At 40.5% G+C, this 21,053-nt stretch overlaps 1 protein-coding gene across 6 annotated transcripts in view; it reads right to left on the bottom strand.

Moving 5' to 3' along the window:
- The window catches only part of ZDHHC2 (zinc finger DHHC-type containing 2), a 36,277-nt gene extending 21,902 nt beyond the window's left edge, over positions 1 to 14,375 (bottom strand). The window contains exons 1-4 of one of the 6 annotated variants that reach the window (XM_027676473.1): positions 13,174 to 13,427; positions 11,029 to 11,095; positions 3,951 to 3,977; positions 899 to 993 (exon numbers count right to left, since the gene is read on the bottom strand). In XM_027676473.1, the coding sequence (XP_027532274.1) occupies positions 899 to 993; positions 3,951 to 3,972 (117 nt within the window). In that variant the 5' untranslated portion in view covers positions 3,973 to 3,977; positions 11,029 to 11,095; positions 13,174 to 13,427. Of the gene's footprint in view, positions 1 to 898; positions 994 to 3,950; positions 3,978 to 5,479; positions 5,498 to 11,028; positions 11,096 to 13,173; positions 13,428 to 14,195 lie in introns of those variants that run through there. The other 5 variants (XR_003533170.1, XM_027676470.1, XM_027676469.1 and 2 more) reach the window with 5 other exon arrangements.
- Between the last annotated feature and the right edge of the window lie 6,678 nt (positions 14,376 to 21,053).

The following is a 21,053-nucleotide window of genomic DNA, read 5'->3' as shown; positions in this document are numbered from 1 at the left end:
AATTAGTTTGAATTATCTACTTGTTTCCACAACTACGTATCTTAGTGGTGAACGAAAACTATTCAGAAAAGAACCTCTACACTACAGACAGCAAGAAATCACCAGCTATTTATTTTGTGTTGACATAGTACTTAAAGCAGCTAGACTTACGAGTCCATGCTGAAGTAAGTAATGGCTTTGTGGGTATTTCAAACTACAGAGCAGCCACAGAATGATTCCTCTTGACCTTGGAGGTTGTGTGACACAGAACCTACTGAGGACTAGGGGGTTTCTGAATTAAGAGAGAATGGAAGAGGCCAAAAAGTTGTGTTGGTTGTGCTAAGCTACATGGGGAGCATTTCCATCAATAACCTTTTTTCCACGTGCCTGTTGTTTACTAGCTCCCTTCCTGCTTAGCCAGCTGTGGCTTCCCAGCATCAGCTTACCCAGTGTGCACTCCCACCACAACCCACAAGTTCCTTTATACCAGAATACATGGGGAAGAATCTTTAATTCAGAGGACTGCAGACAGATGCTGGCAGAAAATATAAGTCTCAAACACAGGGAAATAAAATTTTGCCCACATAAAAGTCTGATATTCCCATGCAAAAATTTAAACTAGTAGTTCAAATAACTCACATTTTTCAAGTGGACAGGATTTTTTCTTCTTAATATCATAAGTAGCTCATTTTAAAATATCTATTAAAAACTTTAAAACTTAGAGAAGGTGTTTTTTTTTTGTCTTGGTCACTACGTTCATTGCAATCTGATTCACTCCTATTAAGAAGCTGTGTAACTATCATCTGTGTTTTTCTACACAGTGTAAGACTACATGAGATCAGAGACTAAGTTATTCAAATACTACAGAATCAGGCATTTAACTAGGCTATTTCAAAAACAAAAGTTAAGTTTATCTTACTTCTTTTGAAGGATTCATTGGTAGCGTAAAGATTGTTTTCCAATACGACCAGACGAACAGCATGAAAAATATGTGATAAGCAACCAGGCACACAACTAAAATTAAAAAGGAACAGAATTAATACAAACAGACCAGTGATACTGTAGTACTTACAAACAGCTCTGCAAAAGCTTTGCAACAAAAATACAGCACTGCAACTTTACATTAGACAAATACACACTCGGTGGGGAAGGTCATGATACAGTCTACATAGATTACAAAAATTTGAGGGAAATGGGCCCATTAAAGCCGCATAATTATTTAGCAAGCACTCTCTCTTTACACATTTGTTAAATCCTAATTAATTGATGCATCTCTGCCGTTTAGCTTTATAAACCATGCAGGGAGACTGCTAACCATGCAAACACCCCCTCTCCCCAAAACGTCCCAGCCCCCTGCCAAAGGAAGTATAGTTATCTAAACAATGACAAGAGTGAGGGGAGTCTTGGGGTGGATACACACAGGATACCTGAGCAGTAACTATAACCAGTTAATTTGTTTTGCTAGATTTTAGGAGGGAGGACTGTTGGGTGGTTTTTACAAACCTGCAGTTCCTTTAAATTAAAATGTTCATTCACTACTTTTTGTTCTTCACAGACAGTGATTATTCTTATATTTTTAACAGATGCCAGTGAGCATTTATCATGCTGAATTGTTTTACTAGAAAACAGAAGGCAACATTAACTTTTCCTAAGAGCTTGCCATGGATGGATAGGTATTTCTTCTTAAAATCTCTCACTGTACTAAGAAATTCACTACAGTAAATAGCATATCCAAAACTCATATCCCCTAATTAACTTACTCCAAAGACAGGAAAGAGTATTTTTCTATAAATTCATAAGATCATTAAAAAACATAAAGGGAAACCTGTGTACTTTAACTACACAATCTGAAATATTGCTCTTGTATGGTTAGCTCATGGGGGGTTTTTTGTATGTAATACTATTCAGTGCTAAATAAATTTCTATTAGACATGCATGATGGTGTATATAAATGCAGGAACAATTGCTCAGAATGATCTTATTTTTTGTAATTTTGCCTCAATAGTAACACTGAATAAATATTTCTGGTGTTGAAGTTTGTTTATTCAAAAAACAGAAACATTGTAAATATTTACTCTTAATCACTAAGCAGTAAAAATAATAAAAAAACCCTAAGAAAATCTAAGGAGCAACTCTGTACAGAGCTTTAGGGATGACAGGGGAAAAGAGCCATATGCCAAGTCTATAAACTGAAAGAAAAATCTCATCAGCATAAGTAAGTGATAGAACTGGACTCCAGACAAAGAACAATACACTAAAAGACTAACTTGCTATTGCACAAGCTTCTGGACAGGAACAGTCCACATTTGTATCAGAACATTTCTATCAACTATAAAAAACCCTGATTTACTCAAACAAAATCAGTATTTTTTTAAATAATAGTATATTCAAGGCATACAGTGCAAGCAAGGTAAGCAAGTTACCTCAGTTCTGTACACGATGCATTTACTAATCTGCATCAGTATTCTATTGTTGTGAGAAAAACAACAATTGTGATTGATAAGAAAATTGTTCATACATTAAAGGAAAAAAAGAAAAGACTACTGAAGGAAGATGAAAGTTTAGCCTAAGGACATTATCCCAAGACTCCCCTTTAAAGACTGCACAAGACTCGAGTTCATCTTGTTTGATCTTGAACCTCAGTTCTCCAACCTGGCCAAGGTCCCGACTGGTCACTCCTCTCAGGTTATCTACCCACCAGTTTCTCTGCACTGCGACGGAGACCCTGGGCTACCCACTGCTCCACTGGGTCTGTTGAGAGTCCAACATAAAACCTAATTTCCCTTGAGACAATGAAAGAAGAGCTCTCTGCATCTCCCTGGCAGAAATCCTTCTATTTCACAGTTTTTCTGAATCACCCCCCCAAAAAACCCCAACCCAAATGGTGTATCCCTTGCATGAAGGCAATCCATCTACAAATAGCTAGCATAGCTAGAGTTGTCTGGAGATCTGAGGCAACCTGTAGTAGGGCTGAGCCCCATTTGCCCAGTTTTCACCCTGGAAAAAACTTAGGGCAGAAGTATAAGCCAGGGTAAATTTGTCTTGACTGGCTGAACCTGACCAAGGCTTTGCATGAAAATTTAATGTTCTCCAATGCATTTTGCTGATAATTCTAATGTGTTTTGTGAGCAATGCATAACAACACACTTGTGTCCCCTCACACACAGCATGGAGCAGCAAGAAACTGGAATTACTTCGAAGTCTGCAGGTGCTGAAATTTGCAGATACGCTTATGCACTCATATGCGTGGAAAGATCACTGAACTGAAGAAAGTTTTTCAAGCAAATGTTTCTTAATTGACAAACACTTTTTCTAAGTGAGGGAGTTGCCAACGACTTGATAAAATATGCTGGAATTACACAAACATAAAAAGCATAACGTTTATCTCTTAACTCTTAACCCCTTCCTCCAAAAGCTCCGCAGCCCCACACTTTACATTTCCATGCTGTGCCGTAGTAGTAAAATAGCATCTGGAAAAGTAATCTAAACATGTCACAGCCTCAGGGTAGGAACTGTAGGAACTGCAAATAAGGCAGTTTTATTATATTCTGAAAAGGCTACATGTCCAAAGGATTTTGTTTCTTTGAAGACACTGGCTAAAAAGAAACTACAGGAAAAATTTACCTCCCATTTAAATACGTTGCATCTGCACCAACATCCTGTTCATAGCTAGAAGTCCTGCTTTTACAAGAACTTTCTGTGCTATGAACACTTTTTTTAAAAAAACAGAATATAAGGCTTATTTTAGTTGACACATCAGAAAGCCAGTAGGAACAGCAAAAATTTTTTCTCATCTTTATTTGTAATGGCTAAAGCAATATTCAGGAATAGCAGGATAATAAAAGGAGCTGAGGAACACCAAAACTATACTTATTTAAAACTAGTTAGATTCATATCTTAATTCTACTAGTAAACTACAATTCTACCCAGATATATGAATTCCACTTATAAACAGATAATAAAAATCTTACCTTTTTCTCCAATATTTGTCATTGTCACTAAAAAAAGATAAAAAAGGAAATAGTAAAAATTATGCTTAAATAGCAAATTATGTAACTGAATATTTAAACTTTTTTTTTTAATCAAAGAGGGAAGTGTAATCATCAAACAATACATGTTTAATATCACACACTATCAAGATTTTATGCTGTGTACATTCATTACATGAATAGGTACAGAATACCAACTGCTTATAATGTTTTTTTGGCTCCTATTCCCAGGCTCATTTCTTGAGAACTAGTACCTCCATCTATCTGAAGCTGCCCAAATTTAATCCAAGATAAGCCACCCCTGCAGACCAGTTATTTCTTTAACTATGGTTGTACAAGTTTCACTGTTTATCTGGGTTCTATTCTTGAAGTGGAGGTATCAGACTCCAGAACTGGTTTTGACAGCAATACTTGGTGATACCTTAGATCTTCAAAGCATAAAAATTTAAAGTACACAGAAGTTGCATTTAGTTTAAGAATTTGCCCGTGGATTACAAGATTTAGGGATAGTAAAAGAGTGAGAAAGATGCAAGTATGTCAGGCATGGAGTGGAGTACACAAGTATCACACATCAGTCACTGCACTTTCCACTCTTGATCACATTATTTCAAAAACGTAGCCATCCTGCAACAGGTATCTCAGTAAAATCAAAAACTCCCAAGTGATCAAAACTTCTTTCCACTCCAATCACTCCACCATACTTTTATCCATCCTAGTTAAGCAGTCTAAAAACTATAATATACTGGCACCTACAACTATATGGATCTCTCACCCACCCCTGTTTTCCTAATAAAAATGGTTGCACAAGCCTGGTCTTCAACAAGCAGGCACAAGGCAACTCCTACTGAAAGGCCAAGCAGTCATGCCATCTGACTGATACATTAAACTCAGGCTTGTTAACGGAATATAAGTCCCTACTTAAATATATCTCGCACGTTGCAAGGATGTACCATGAAACTAGTGCTGTTCAACACCTTAACTAATGCTCTGGAGGAGTGAACACTTATCAAGTTTGTAGATGACGGCACCCTGGGCATACCAGCTGGTATGCGCAGGACTGCCATCCAGAGGACCCAGACAGGCTGGGTAAATGGCCCAATTGGACCCTTATGAAATTCAGCCAGGGCAAAGGCAAAGCCCTGCACCTATAAAGAAACAACCCCCAGAAACAACACAGCCTGGAGACTGCTGGGCTGGAGCAGCTCTGTGGAAGAGGCTGTGGAGATGCTGGTGGGCAGTACTTAGACAGCAGAGAGGGCTACCAGCCTCCCAGGCTGCATTAGCAGGGGCACAGCTGGTCAGTCAAGGAAAGGGATTATTCCCTTCTGTGCAGCACTCATTAGACCCCACCCAGAACATTGTAGGGCTTTGGGCCCCCCAGTACAACAAACAGACAAGTCCAGGGGGAAGCAACCAAGCTGGCAGGGACAAGACCAGTCATCCTCTAAACAGAGGCTGCATAGCCAGGGCTTGTCAGCCTGGAGAAGGGTTTTGGGAGGGCCTAACAGTACCTCCAGGAAGGCATCGAGGAGGTGGAGTTGGGCTCTTCATACTGGCGCGGTGTGGGAGAACAAAAGCCAGTAGGTGTTAAGTTGAAATGAAAGGATCACATGTGACACAAGGAAAAACTTCTTCACCATGAGAACAATCCATCAGTGCGGGAAGCTGCCCAGATATGTTGTACAGCCTCCATCACTGAAATTTTTCAAGACTCAAACTGATTAAAACCCTGAACGACTTGCAATGACCTCACATCTAACCCTGCTTTGATTAGCAGGTTGGACTAGATAAGCTTAGGTCCTCTCAAACAAGAATTATTCTACAACGTTGTAATTATAAAATAGGTCTATTAAAATGGAGATATGGCTATAGCTCTGCCAAAACAAGCATCTACTTTTACCTGAGGGAAAACAGTAAGCAACCATGTTTATAAAGCTCTTCACAAAAATCAGAAAGACACCACCGAAGTCGCATAAGCCACTATAAATTCTATTCTGCTCTCAGTTTTCTGAAATATTTAGAACTTGATAAGCTAAATATCCATCTAGACAACTGTTAGAGAGAAGCTGTGGGAACATGTATACACATTTGACTCTAAGCAACAGAGAAGGTCCACTACAATAATGCACAGGAACTGTGAAATTGCAAATAAACAGTAATCCACCAGATGACTGTTTACAAAACAAAAGACATCCTTAGAGCTGATGTGTAATTTAAAAGTGCTGGAGCTCTCAGAGGAGGACAAATTAGCCACTACTCAAATTCTGATTTTCTTTCTCCACTTGGCATGGTCAGCAAAGTGTGCAGAAACTTTGACAGTCTTCTTGGAATAACTACTCTCTGTTAATTAAAAAGCCCTTGCCAAGCATATATTGCAGAATCACCAGTTTCAAAATAAAATCTATTTAACCAACCTTCACAATGATATGTGGTATTTTTCTCTCCTTACAAGGGAATGACATAGAATATTGTTGTGAAAGCAGTTGTAATCTTTTTTCCACCCCTTATCTTTGGATAAAATGTATTTATCAATGTCTTTGAGGCATCTAAATTTTTCACATGCTTGTAGGTAAAGGGCAGATACAAGTAATAAATCCAAATTTAATAATATCTACTGGACAGCAAACCGACAGCTTTTCAAAATTTCTGTCCACCTCTGGAAGGAAATGCATACTTCAGAGTCTGCATCTGCTCAGAGGACTGTCTTTTCAGCTTTTGTGGTATCTAGCTTGGAAATGTTCCTGACAGTCAGGACCACAAAGGCTAAAACACAAGTGCCCAGAGACATCCAGCTAATCTCAGCAGGGTGAGAACATGGGTTTTTTTGAGAAATCTTGTCATTTTAATCTCTTTTACCACCTGAGTATAACTCAAGAGTTATTTCATACACTCCTAACTTGCAACTACTTTAAGAGACCAAAGCAGAAGAGGTAAGGCTGAAAAGAGATGCCAGTACCTTCAGTCTTACTATTTTTTTTCTTTACACATACTGCAACTGGTGTGTACAAGGACATTGGCTGCATTGCCAAACAAGCATTCTCGCAGATGGTGACACAGAGGAACATGCAAGATATCCAATAACCTGTATGAGGTGAAGTACTATTCCTTCTGCTTACGCCTTTAAATCACCTTTGATGAAAGTTCCCTGAAGGAGGTGGGAAAGTAATGGACAAGCATCTGCAATACCAAAGCACCAGAGAGGAAATGAAAGGGTTTTTTTTTTTTGTTTGGTTTATCTTTTGGGTTGTTTGGTTTTGGAGTTTGTTGGTTGGTTGTTTTGCACAAATGTGACAGAACTGACCAGCAGGAAGAAAAAAAAATATTGCTCTTAGAAATCAAACTCTCTCAAATTTCTCTAAAAAATAAATTTTCTCTATTTGTTGATTGAAGGTGATACAAAGTTCTTAGGGTAACCACAAGATGTTTATAATTCTAAAATCACACTATTTAAGTGCATGGAAAATAATTTTCTGACATGAAAAATGCCACTCTAATTTTGGTTTGATCAAAGAAATGTTTGTTATTTTCCCCATCCTCTAAACAGCACCCATGATGTATTTATTTAAATCAAATATTTTACTTTTCATTAGATTCAGTGATACAGTTTTACTATATTATTCAACAGTATTTGATCATATAGTCTTCCCTGAATCATTTATATCAGTATTTCCGGCAGTTTTCTCATTTCTCTTCCAAGGAGTTACATTCACTGTGGTAGTGCACAGAAAAGTAGGTCAGACTGTGCAACCCGTCATTAATAAATATCAGCTGAAATGCTGCAAATGCATTTACTGGTAGTCAAATAGCACAGAAATAATATGGGTAAAAAGCATTTATGTCTATGATGACTAAAATAAACACTAAGGACATGGCAATCCCAACTGTTAAGCAATTTCTGGAAGAAAACAGGGTAAAACCCTTTGGGACCAAAATGGAATGATACTCCTGTATATTCAGAGATGGAAATAATTATAAAACCATGACCTATCTTCAAGAGATCATTAAGAAGTTACAGTTTTGTTCGTCTGAGATACTGCAGGGGCCAATTTCATTAAGAATCATCCTTCCCCTGCTAAAGCATCAGGATGCCATTTACAGTTCAGTACTAGCAGACTATCACACCATTAGAGCCTCTCCGGATAATTATGCAGCTTGCAGATGGTGCTCATCAGAATTAGGGACCAGGTTGGGACAGACGCAGGACTTCAGCCAACATAGATGCCAATTTCCTGAGCCAGAAACATCGTTCCCTGCTTGTCCTGAGCCACAAGCAGCCAGAAACAAGAACAGCACATTCAGCAGTCAATGCTGCTAAACAGCCTGCACTTGCAAAACAACAATTGCAAAGAAAACAAAGCTGTGTTACAAAAGATCGGAAAAAGTCCAGGATGGTTTCCATCACCAAATTAGTTTGCTAAGAAGAGAGGTCATACTGCTAGCACCTTGCACTGCATCAGATCTTAATTAAGTGACAGAAATGGATTCTCTGTTTCTTGAACTACTGTTCATTTTCTCTAGGAATGTTTATTCTCACTCACTTGTGGAAAAATTAAGTAAACATCCATGTCCATACAGCTAGAGACATGGTAAAACACAATGCTACCAAAAAATCCAAAAGAGTTTGGAAGATAAAATTAATGTAAAAAATTTGCACTGGTTTTGTAACATTAAATTTTGCTTGACTTCTAAACCCAAAATCAAAGTTCCTGAACTGTAAATGTAATGATTAGATTTCAAAAAAAAAAAAGGAGGGGGGAGAAAGCAATTAATTTTTTAAAGCTTCAATGAAAGTGGATATACAAAATCTTGCTTTCATATTTTATATATATGTTTAAAATATTTAAAACTTTGGAGTGGGAAAATAACACACACCTGATTCAGAGACTCTGCAGCCACATCTATAAATAGGTTCTTTTCTCAAACTTTTATGAAGTTTAACATCTTGGATCTGATTCACAAAACTAAGTACATATTTTATCTTTATAGCATGTTTGAAGCTGTAAAACACTGATCTATAGATGCAGTTTAACTCAGCTCTGTGCACACATAAAAGTGTTTTATAGTTGTGACAAATGTTCTGTCATTGCCTGCAACAGTCCTTTAGAAAAAATATCACTGCTTGCAATAAAAACCTACCTCTCTGCTAGACAGAGCAGTGATTTGCACTGATTCAGAGTGACAACATGCCACCAGTGCTTTGCTTCAGAACAAAAGTAACAGAAGTATTTCTGGGATATTTAAGGTTGGTATAAATAGCTATTAATACCCCATCAATAACCCATATATTTGGATTTGATGGCATCTGTGAACGTTTCAGTAAACTCATTTTAACCCTGTGCCCATCAAACTGCATCACCATCTGCCACCCAGCAGCAAGCTGCTATTTGGTACCTTTGTAGATAAGGTCACAAAACCATGTCATTTGAATAGAGCATCACTACGAACTGACTTAATCTTCTTTACAAACTTCCCATTTTCGTTTCAAGTCACAAGGACTGACTGAAGAGTGAAGACTATTTCTAGCAATGTTGTAGAGTCAGATCCTTTTCAGCAAAAACAAAGTACCCCCTGACAAGAGCATCTATTAAAGTATCTATCAAGCAGTGTTAAATCTTTAATTGAAAGCATAATCTTATCTAATAATTATATCTTCACCATAGACCTTCAGGCCATGGTTTAAATTTCAAGGCACAAAACCTATAGGTAATACACCAGGCACTACATGGAGAAATAATCAGCCATGCTTAACATAGATTTCAATTCCATTTCAGAAGTGGTCAATGGCAGCTGCACAGGAGCACTGCTGGATATACTTCAGAAGCCAATTTTACTTCAGCTGCCAGTTTTGAAACTTTTCTCAAAGTACCCAGGGATCGCCAAAGAGGGAAAAAAAGTGGTATTTGCAAAATATGGAATAAAAATGCAAACTTTCCTTGAACAAAGTTCTTTTCTACCTTAGCAGCCAATGTACAGACAGGGTATTTAACTGGTTTTTGACAACAGCCAACTGCAATGTTACAATGTACTTGTATTTCTATAGCCAAAGGTAAGATGTAGATGGTTACAAGACAAAAGTTGCAAGTACCATAAATCCTTTAATTCATCTGAAGATCATACTCAGCAAAGAGCTCAAATCCAGCAGACCAAATTGTGGGTCTGACTTCCCCCCCCTTTTTTATTTTACCTCTTATGAGCTTTTATCTCCATATTTTCTACCACTTCTTATTCCCTGATGACCCTATGCCAACCCCACAGGGCACATATTAATCCTGCCTCTAAACTGTGATGAATTAAGCAGCTTTTTATCCTGTTATAATTCCATTCCACTGATGGTACACTGATGGTCAAAAACCTCAAATCAGCACTAATCAATTTGATCCTCCAGCAAAACTTTTTCATGATCATTAACATCTTCAACATCTGGATGTCATTCCACATTTTCTGTTCCATTCTGAAGGTAGCTGTGGACAGATACAAGTTACATACTCTACTCCAAAAACAAAGACGTGGCTTATGAGCTTTCCTGACAGTACTGTGAATGTCTTCTTGTACCCCCTCTTCAGATGTGCTTAAGTCACTCTTTTCCAAATCAGGCAAATCATTCACCAGGTGGCAATACTTCCTCCCTTTCCCTTCAGTGAAGTAGTCAGGAAATGCTTAGTGCTCATTTCTTCCACAGCAAATCCGTTTTCCTTCTTTAAAATTACAAATTCAAGCTACGTTTTCAGACAGATTCCCTGAGCAAGAGCATAATCCTTAGAATTAAAAATCAGTGACATGTAAAACATATACATATACATCCATATTCTATTTATAAGATAACCCTTCCATGAGTTCAGTTGATATTTTCACTAAAAACATGTCACAGCACTGTCAAATTTTTACATTTTCCTTCTTATGTGCACATCCAAATCACAAACTGGCAGGAAAACAGAACCAAACCCAAACAAAACAAATAAACAAAACAAAATTAAAAAAGCATCTCAGTATCCAAGTTTGTAACAAACATTTCTGACAAACAACTATCAGAAACTGCAAATGACTACTGGTTCTGCCTTACCTAAAGCATGGAGTGGACAACTACTTCAAGGCCCTTATACTACTACAAAACCGAGTGAGAGATGCATCTAAGAAGGAAGACGTAAGAACAATTCTTTTCTTTGCATATGAAACATGCAAAGATTTTAATAAACACCAAATTTTCATGTTTGGGTTTTGAGAAACACTGAATCTAATGTGTATTTTCTGAGTATAGACACATGGATGAGGTGCTGGGGGAAAGAACTCCATTTAAACTTCATGATAGAATTGTTCCATATATCCTAGGTGGAAATTTCAGTAAGTTTAGTTATCAGAGTTCATTGTACTCTTTGTAGGTTGCCTGTATTTCCTCATCTTTTTTAGAGGAAGAACAAGTCTGTATCCCTCAGGTTCTCATAAACACATTCAAATATTTTTTAAGAGAAGGAATACTTAAGAAGGTATTTGAATGAAAAAAACAACTACTATTGCCAGACAGGGGTTGGGAGATGACAATACTGGCAAAGTTAAGAGAATGGTACTGGAATAGAGAGAAGCAATTTTTAGTCAGGTGTTTTAAGACCAATTAATTTACACATTTAATTCCAGTATTCTATAACAGGAAGAAGAGAAACATTTGCTAGCGTTCAACACCTTTCTCCTTTTCCTTAAAGGTTAAAACAGCATGAGCACTTAACTGAATCCATTAATAAAAGAGACAGACATGGTAATACTACAGTTAAAAACAGTGAATTTCTTTTGCTATTCCCAAACCCTTTTTCAATTCCTAAAATGCTTTTCAATGCTGTAACTATTCAGCTTTAGGGATGAAAGAAATCAGAGTAGTAGACTTTTTTTTAAAAAAATATCATTTTCCTCCTACAATGCTCAGATTAAAATTGCAGAAAAATCCCTCATTCAAAATACTACATTTGAAACACTACTAAAAGCTCAAATTAGCTCATTACTAAAAGCTCAAATAAACCACTTAAAACAGTGCAAAGTCCTTGCTAAGTCCTACTGCACAATCGTTAACACTGTTCCCTGCATGTTGTCATTAGCGTCAATGACAGTAAGCTGCAGGGAAAAAAAGCAGCTATATACGTCCTCTTTAGCATTCAGTGCTGCAGGAATAAAAGATGCACTGAGCAGACAGGCTGGCTTCAAAGCACTGAAATGCTTACAGTCTATTCCTGCCGTTGGCTTTCATTCCCAGAGTTGTTAGTTATTCCTTCTGTTGTTTACACTAAATATTCATTAGTAAGACAAGACATAAGTTTATTTTATCTTAATATGCCAAAAATGAGGGAAAGCATCCAGATACAGATAAAAGATGGAATTAGCGGAAGTTGTAGATGACTATTAGGCTGAATTCAAAAACTGGTAAGACAGGCAGAATGGGAAAGGGGTGGTAGTGGGGGAAACTGAAAAAAAAAGAAAAAAAAAATCACCCTTATCCATAGAAAGGAATTCGGGGAAAAAATGTTTTAGCAGAGGCCCAGGATTCTCTCTTCCTCCTCTCCCATTGCAGACCTTATGCTTTGAGGGGTTTTCAAGGAATTAGGGTACCATAGTTTTCAGTTTGAAGCATGTTTCAAGCATGTCATTTCCTTAAGACAAAAGCTTACACGCTTTCAGGTAAGCTAAAACCCAATCTTCCTCTGTTATACAGAATTACGCAGTAGAAAAAATACAGTTCATCACTGAAACAGTAATGCCCAAAACAAGCCTCCTGTACCTACTACAGGGCTGCATACACTAGGACAAATGTTAACTACAGAGCAACTTTCCCCTTAAACATCCTCTCCCTCGTCATGCCAGCTAACAGCTCCTCTCTCCAAGCTCACTCAGTCAACTTCTCCCAGAACCCTGCAGACAATTCACCTCCTTGCACTGGAGGTAGACACTGCATTCTTCCTCTCGGGAGGGCACAGCAACTCTAGCTGAAGAATGGTGCTCAGAATTAACAGATACGAATATTATTAAGGAAAAAAAAAAAGATGCAAAAAGCCAACCTTCAATACAGGAACCACACCAAGTCTTCATACTTCCCTCCAAAACAGAGGCGCTAGGCCTGGCAATCATTTTTTGCTTAGTCCCTCAACTGCTCAGCCAAGCATGTATAGGAAAAAAATCCTATCAATCTTCTATATACAATAAAAAAAATAAAATCAAAATTATGTACCAGACTGCTGAGATTTTCAAGATGAATAGTTGAAGACTTACAACTCATATTCCTTTATGCCATTATTTTAACACTGTTAGTGAAACATCAGTATACCACACACTAGCCCCTAAAATTAAAAGATTCAATTGTTTTCTACAAGATACACTATAAGAGAAGTCAAAATCAGAAAAAAACCCAACCCCAAACCCAAAAACCAAGGGAGCCTGGCAAGCTGGTTGTTTAATAAAGCCCTCTGGCTTGGCTACTCAAATTTACACAAATACTCATATCACACCCAGTCTCCAGTATGTGATTAATGATTTGCCTGACACTGAGGAACAGGTGCCAAGGTGCGTGGTCAGAATGACTTCCGAATGACATGCAGGCTGCCGATGCCACAGAAGGGACCAAGAAGTTGTGACAGCCGGGCATTTTCTAGATGACTGAAGAGCGGCACGGGGCGACTCGCGGATTTCCTGTTACCTGTTCCTGCTTCCACGCCGGCTGACAAATGGCCCTCACACATTACATGTACGTGTATGTATGTGCACTGTGTGTCTGTGTACAGGCTGTCACGCCGAATAGACGGCGAACTCTGCTCAGCCACCCGCATGGTCAGACGCCGCTTCCCATGTCCGGGGTTGGGACCAGTCACCCGCTGCGCACTCCACGGAGGGAAACTCGCGCCCGTGAAAAGCCCCGTGCGACCGGATCCCTCCTCGCTTGGGATACCCAGGCGCTACCAGGTCGCGGAAAGAACCAGGCGGAGTGGATGCCCCTCGTCCGAGCGGCCGGGACGCGAGGGGGTCCAGCCCAGTCCAGCCCGGCCCGTTGCCTGCCCCAGCCCCAGCCCCAATCCCAGTCCCTGCCCCGGTCCCGGCCCGGCCCGGGGGCGTGGCGGCGGCGGCGGCAGCACCCGGGGGCGGCCCCGGCCCCGACACCGCCGCAGCCCGTGTCCGTCCCGCCGGCTGTGCTCCTCCGGCAGGGGCGGCGGCGCCCAATCCCATCCCGCCGCGCCCCCCGCCCGCCGCGGCACTCACGCAGGCAGAGCTGGGTGACATAGGCGTAGTAGGACCAGCAGAGGATGCTGGAGATGAAGAGCACTGGCACCCAGTAGAGCAGCCGCTGGCAGCGCCGCCGCACGCCGCCCCAAGCGCCCGGCGCCCCGGCTGCCGACGGCGGCGGCGGGGCCGCCATCTTCCCGCACCGCATCCCGGCCGCTCGCTCCGGGGGCCCGGGCCCCGGCCGCGCTGCCCGCCGGAGCCCGCCCCGGCCCCTCCCTCCCCGCCAGGGCCGCTCCGCCCACCGCCCGCCGCTCCCCCCGGCCCGGACAGGGCGGCAGGGAAGAGCCGCCTGGGAGCCCACAGCGTCCCCGCGGGGTCCGACTGGCTCCGCCGGGCCGGGGGGCACGGCCGGGAAGTTCGGGCCGGGCGCGGAGCGGCCCCGCCCGGTCAGGGCGCGGGTCGTGCCCGGGGCGGCCGCCACGTGTAGGGACACTGGGCCAGGAAGTGCCCCGTACCCGGAGCAGCATCTCCGGGCTTTATCCGCCTCGGAAACAGGGATTGCGACGCTTCACCGCGCCCTGCAAACGCTTTAAAACACCTCGTTAGGAAAAGTGCTGCCTCATTTGCAAATAACGTTTCAAAGTATTGTATAATGAAAAACAAGTGCTGCGGGCTGCGGTGCCATGGCAAGCAACAGGCTGTGCGAGGCCGAGGTGACCAGACCCGCTCTTGGCGGCTGCTCGGCCGGGGGAAGGTAGAGCGTAGGGTTCTGCTGACTCACTCTGCCCCGAAAAGACTTTACTTTCTGGCCATCGTAATGAAACGCTCGTGAGGTGTCACAATAAACCCAGCCGGCGTTGCAGTATGTGCACCCAAATTGTTGCTGAATTATCATTGCAAAATTGAAAATACCAAGCACGGGCCGTAGTGTTTCTGCAATCTGATAGAACCTTACAGAGCATCGTCAGCACAGTAGGTAGGAAGGAGCTGGTTGATTAAAATGTGTTTTGAAAAAAGGCTTGTCTGGTATCTCACACAGGAGACTACACATGAAGCTAAGTAATCACAATCTGGAAGGCATTCAACTGCTATTGATTTAGGAACAGGCTACGAGAGAAGAAAATAATATTAGAGAAAATATGACAAACCCAATAGTAGGTGCGCTGTCAGGTTTCAGAGTATGAAATGGAGTAGCTAGCATGTTTGTTGAAGACACAGAAGTTGACCATATGGCTGCAGTTTTTTTATAGGATGAAAAATCATGCACCCCTCATTATTGTAAGATCAATCAGAGAAATTTCAGTTAGCCACAGTGAACGGGGTGAATGGCCAATGCAGGATGATGTATCGAGAGGAATAATACATATCCCATGGCAGTAAATTATCTTTGCCTGTTCAAGAGAAAGACTTGTATATCATTGTGAAGGGCTCAGTGAAACCATCTCCTCAATGTATGGTTATTATGGTAGAGAAAAGAATGAAATATGCCATCAAAAGACTGGAATATAATAATTTAAGAAAAGATTCTGCATAATGGGGAATTATGTATTTTACATTAAAAAGGTAAAGATATAGTGAATGTTGCTAAAAACATACATTTGATATTCCTACATATTATATTTCACAAAACAAGAGGAAAGGGAGCAAAACCAACATGACATAGACAATAAAAGCACTTTATTTTTAATTAATTATGCAAGTCATCACTTAGACCAGCATTTTAATAGAGCATTCAAAGTATTTGACTTTACTATGTTTTAATGCAAACATCCATGGTTATTCAAAACACATTTTAAAAGCATAAGGAATAAGGTTACCAGTGCCTGAAGCACACCCAATGCTTTAATGGCAAAAGTTAAAAGAAATGAAGGCAATTTAATTAATTTGATGGCTTTTTGAACTTATTTGGAAATACATGACAGTGACTTCTCTCAGGTACCAAGGATAATGCATCTATTGTGTTGTGTGTTTGCAGGGAGACGTGAGTGCACCATGAGAAGTTCGCAGCTGGATGTTGTATATGTGAAGTAGATTTTGCATCGTTCTTGGGGGGTATGAAAGACTTCTTCCTATAAACACTTTTAAAATGCTGTATATGATATGGGGTTTATTAACAACAACACATGCCAGGGAAACAGTAAAAATTAGAGAAAACTTTATAACATAATTTATTCATTGAAGCCATAGTTATTATACAAAATTATGCATATAGAAAGGTGGCAGTCTGCCAGAGGTGATGTGTTACAAAGACCTTAAATTATAATTTATCATACAATTTCTGGTCAGGGGCCTTTTATTACCCCTTCATGAAAATGGGCTTGTGTAGTCCAGCTTTCTAACTTTTCCATGGCCACTACCACCCTCTGCTCTCTGCTCAGATTTCACAATAATCAGAATTTTCCGATTTAGTATGCTATTAATTACATGAATAATAATTATTATAGCATATGCTTTACCAGAGCTCCAAAATCATGGTCATTCTAGTTTAAAATTAGCCCGTCCAGCGAAATAAACAGGCAAACCTCACGTTAATTTACGTGGGACAAAAAAACCTGCCTTGACTGATAATGCCAATTACTTTGGAGCATCCTTTGGTCAGAGCTGTAAAGAATCGCCTGTCCTTGTGTTTTCTTCCCAGGGACATGGGCTCTCTAGCTCTCCTTCATGGCCACAGTTACTTTCTATTGCCTCCATGACTCATCACTCATGGGTGAAGGCCATGAGAGACCCTTTCTTCTGTGCCTTTCCTCTTCTTCCTCCCTCTGTGGTATGACCTACAGACATTTTAGGTAACAGCAGAACAACTCAAGAGCGAGCATATTCAAAGGAGAATTTGTACTATGTCAGAAGTAAATACTGGCATAATCTAAACCCATTAGGTGTTAATGGACGAGTTTCCCAAATTACTGTACTTGGGCTGCCTCTCTCTATAATGAGAGAGGTTACTTGGGGAACAGTTTATTGCTGCTTGTATGAAAATGTTCACAAGGAAAAGATAGAGGAAATGAAGGTAATTTTCTTGTCAGGAGCTGGGCTGAAGGTAGCTGGTGTTTAAGGAGGCAACTTGAGTGTTTGGCAAATTGAAACAAAACGTTCTTGTCACAAGTGGTAGTACCACTCAGGTTTTATCCTCAGGCAAGGTATATGTGAGGTACTGCTGGTGGATTTTTTGTTTTAAATGTGCCTCTCCTGGAATACATTTGGAAATTTCTAACATTACCATGTCTGACTATTTCCTGTATCCAGTTGTGTGACCTTGGTAGCATGAAGGGATGTTAGAGGAAGGGGCTGCCACACACAGCTCTGGGGCCGAGCATCCTCTTCCCTGCTGGAGCCCAGCCCAGGGACCCAGTGTCTCCTCCCTGGTGAAGGTGGCTGCTGCTTTCCTGCCCAACCACCAGCAACTTCAACAGTGCCTATGCACTGGACTTGCACAAGTGCCAACAGCCAAGTTCCTTTCTCCCCTTTGGCTATCAGGGCTGAGTTTCATTAGTTAAAGCACACACTCCCCTTGTGCAGCTGATCTTGCTGAAACAACCAACTTCCTGCTCCACATACCCTTGTCAACAAGTCTGGCTGACCAGGGCGCTCTGCTGTTGTCTTCTGGGAGTGTTGTTCGGTTGCGTTTGTGCATCTGTACGCTTGGCTTCCCCCCTTCTTTGTCTTCCCACTTGACAAGGTCCTTGGTCAGATGACATTAACAAAGCAGGTGCTCTCTCCTTCCATATGGTCTGACAGGTAGATTCCAGCTGGGCTCTGGATACAGATACAGAAGGGGGGGGATGGGAATTGTGCCTCTTTCTGAAGGAAGGCATCTTGGTACCCTTAGCATGCAGTCCTAATTAGAAACTACTCCTTTGACACAGTCAGGTGATGCTGCATTCCTACACTGCTTACTGTGTATAGATAGTTAATAAGAGCATTTTGGTGCATTTAAGAAGTAAGAAACTACTGGTAGTAGTTAATCTAGAGCAAACAGTAGTGGAGGGTTTGTATATGTCTAATGAAGTTACACAGACATCTTGAATGTATTTTATTAAGATGTGATAAACAGTTCCTGACAATCAACCTTATAAAGTAATGGCAGCAAAATGGAAGGAAATTTAAAGGGAGGATATTTAACACATAACAGAGAAAAAATATCTGTTAATGATAATTTAGCATAGTGTCTCTTCAGAGCACAGTTTTATGCCTGTTTGAAAGGTTATAAAACTTCAAAACAGTACAAATAAGAAAGCAAAATGAGCCACAAAAGTCATTATGAAAATTAACAGTGTTCTCCTTAATGTGTACGTGAATTGAATACCACAGTACTGCAGTAAGAGAGCATCTGTAGCTGGAAACACCATATGTTTATCTAGCTCATTACATTTTGGCTATAAAATTACACTGAACTCTTAAGACTACCATTGCAACAACTGAGTGTGGGAAATAAAGACTTCACATTATTAGATAATTAATTTTAAGATGTCACAGGTTTACTGTGCTAGAACAGTTTGAAAATCACAGAATCACAGAATATTCTGAGTTTGAAGGGACCCATAAGGATCATCGAAGTCCAACTCCTGGTCCTGCACAGGACAGCCCCAAGAATCATACCATGTGCCTGAAAGCATTGTTCAAATGCTTCTAGAACTCTGTCAGTTAGCAATAAAGCATGATTCCTTTTATAAACTCCCCAAATCTTTGTTCGTGAAGCCTAGCCATGATGATGATTTTATAAACTCATAAGAGCTTTAAGTTCAGTATTTCTTTCATTATTTGGTCTATTTCAAAAATCCCAGGCTAAGTATATGCAGAATACAGTGACTGATAAGCACACACAAAAAATGTTCTTAATTTAAGATGTATTTATCAGACTAGGCACTTATAGTTTATAGACTCTTAACATGTCCTCCCCTATGTAAGCAATCTTCTCCTCCACCACATCCTGTGTATTCAGTGGAGCAGCAAGAGGAGGAGGGACAGTAGGACAGGAGTATACATATTTGTTCCTACACAATACACAGAGTAGCACCTAGAAGCAGGAATACACACAGACAGACGTACAGGCACAAGGCACTAATTAGGTGAACCAGCAGCTTTACAGGGATGCTCTCTGGCCTTCAGGACAGTGGCTGTTCTGCTTGCTTATCTCCAGAATGTTTGGGTGTTGGACCACGCTTACCACACAAAGGAAAAGAAATCCCTCTGCAACACCTCTGGCATAAGGTGTCACCTAGAAAATGTATGTTGCACCTCAGCTGGAGTCAGGTACTGTCTGTGTATAGTTTGTGGCTCCTGACTACATGAAAACAAGCAGCTTAAGTAACCTCCCCAGTTCAGTCCAGCTGTCAAATGTATTTTAATTGAAGGACTGGCCCAGATGTATTCAACTTGCTCTCCCTTCATCTGAGCTCAGTACTCAATTATTTGCAACTGTTTGGATACCCAAACCTAATGGTTGTCATATGATTTTTTTTGTTTGGTGGTGTTGTGGTAGTTCCTTTTGGGTTTTTTTTGTTTTGTTCCAAGTAATGAAGTCCCTCCTCAAATGTCTTGATTGCTACCTCTGGATTGATACAATACTATATTTGTCAGAGTCTGCTTTCAAGGAAGTTTTTTGAAGTCCTATTTGGGGTTATTACCCACCCACTCTTCTGTCACTTTCAGCAGTAGTGCATTGTAGCAATTCGTGCATTGTTTTTTTCTCAGGTGCATCCATCTGTGAATTTTCATTCCCCTGTTGCAGGGTTCAAATTGTGAACAACTTCCATTGCATTTCTGTAGGCCTTGCTTGACATGACTAGAAGCTGTAAGCTGTAATGTTTATGCTTATAGACTGTGTGAAAATATGCAATGTTTATACTCGTTAGCTGTGTGTCTAATTATAAGGTTTGAGAACATAGTATGTTTAGAGCAAGAAAGCCTTGAGAAAGTATAGATAAGGGTGCACCTGCAATTTTCAGAAAGTTCCTAATTAGGAAGGCCTCTACATTCCAACTATGATTTCAGATCGCGTGGACAGAACATCAGGTCCAATGAACTGGAGACATGAGGCGCGTGTACAGACTGAGCTATCCAATCACCTTGTTGTAAGCATGTGCCCCAAACAAACTAAACTGTATAAAAGTTGACTTAATTAAATAATAAATGGAACATATGGCTGACCACATTGGCCTGTATGCCTTATGTTTATACCCCTCCATCAATATTCCCCTGCTGCTTCCCCTTTTGTCACTTAAGGTGGGAAATACAGGATAAAGCTAAACCAGTTACAATCAGTACTAGTTCTGGTGCAATGAAGATCTGTACAGTGGCCCAAAGAGGTCTCTGCTTAGGCAAAAATCAAAATTCCTGTAGTGGAAAACACCTCAAGAGCTATATGTAAGAAACCTTATCCCATGCCTTGTGCTCCAATCCAGTGCTTTCTGCCATTTGGAATAGAAGTTAAGTGACTTAATGGTTGACTCCAAAAGTAGACATCTAAATTTAAAACTATCAGTCTGACAACCTCCTTTTTTCATTTTAGATAGGCTCATTTAAACCTACTTCTACAGCTAATGCCCCAAAATGCCTTGACAGACCTAAGCCACTCTGTGCCTTGGTCATACATCTAGGTTTGGCCATTGTTCACGGATAAAATTCCTGTCTAAGTTGAAGCTTTTGGTTGCTGGGGATCCTCAGAATATGTCTGCATAAAAGCAGCAACAGCCATAATTTCTTTCTTTCCACTTCCCATGGAAATATTTTAACTGCCAGCCTGTAAGTCAGTTTTAGTAATTTGTCCACTCTCTTTTTGAAATGATAAGGAAAAGGATGCAAGGTTCACAGCACCAGAGAAAGTAAATGCTCCAGCAGCCTGAGGGCATCTGCCCAAAACACCAGGGACTTTTGGATTCCAGTCCCTGCTCC

Source organism: Neopelma chrysocephalum, unplaced genomic scaffold (genome assembly GCF_003984885.1).
Source record: "Neopelma chrysocephalum unplaced genomic scaffold, ASM398488v2 Primary Assembly neopelma1_42, whole genome shotgun sequence".
Taxonomy (NCBI): domain Eukaryota; kingdom Metazoa; phylum Chordata; class Aves; order Passeriformes; family Pipridae; genus Neopelma; species Neopelma chrysocephalum.
The sequence above is the reverse complement of the archived record's forward strand: the minus strand, read 5'-3'. Positions and strand labels throughout refer to the sequence as shown.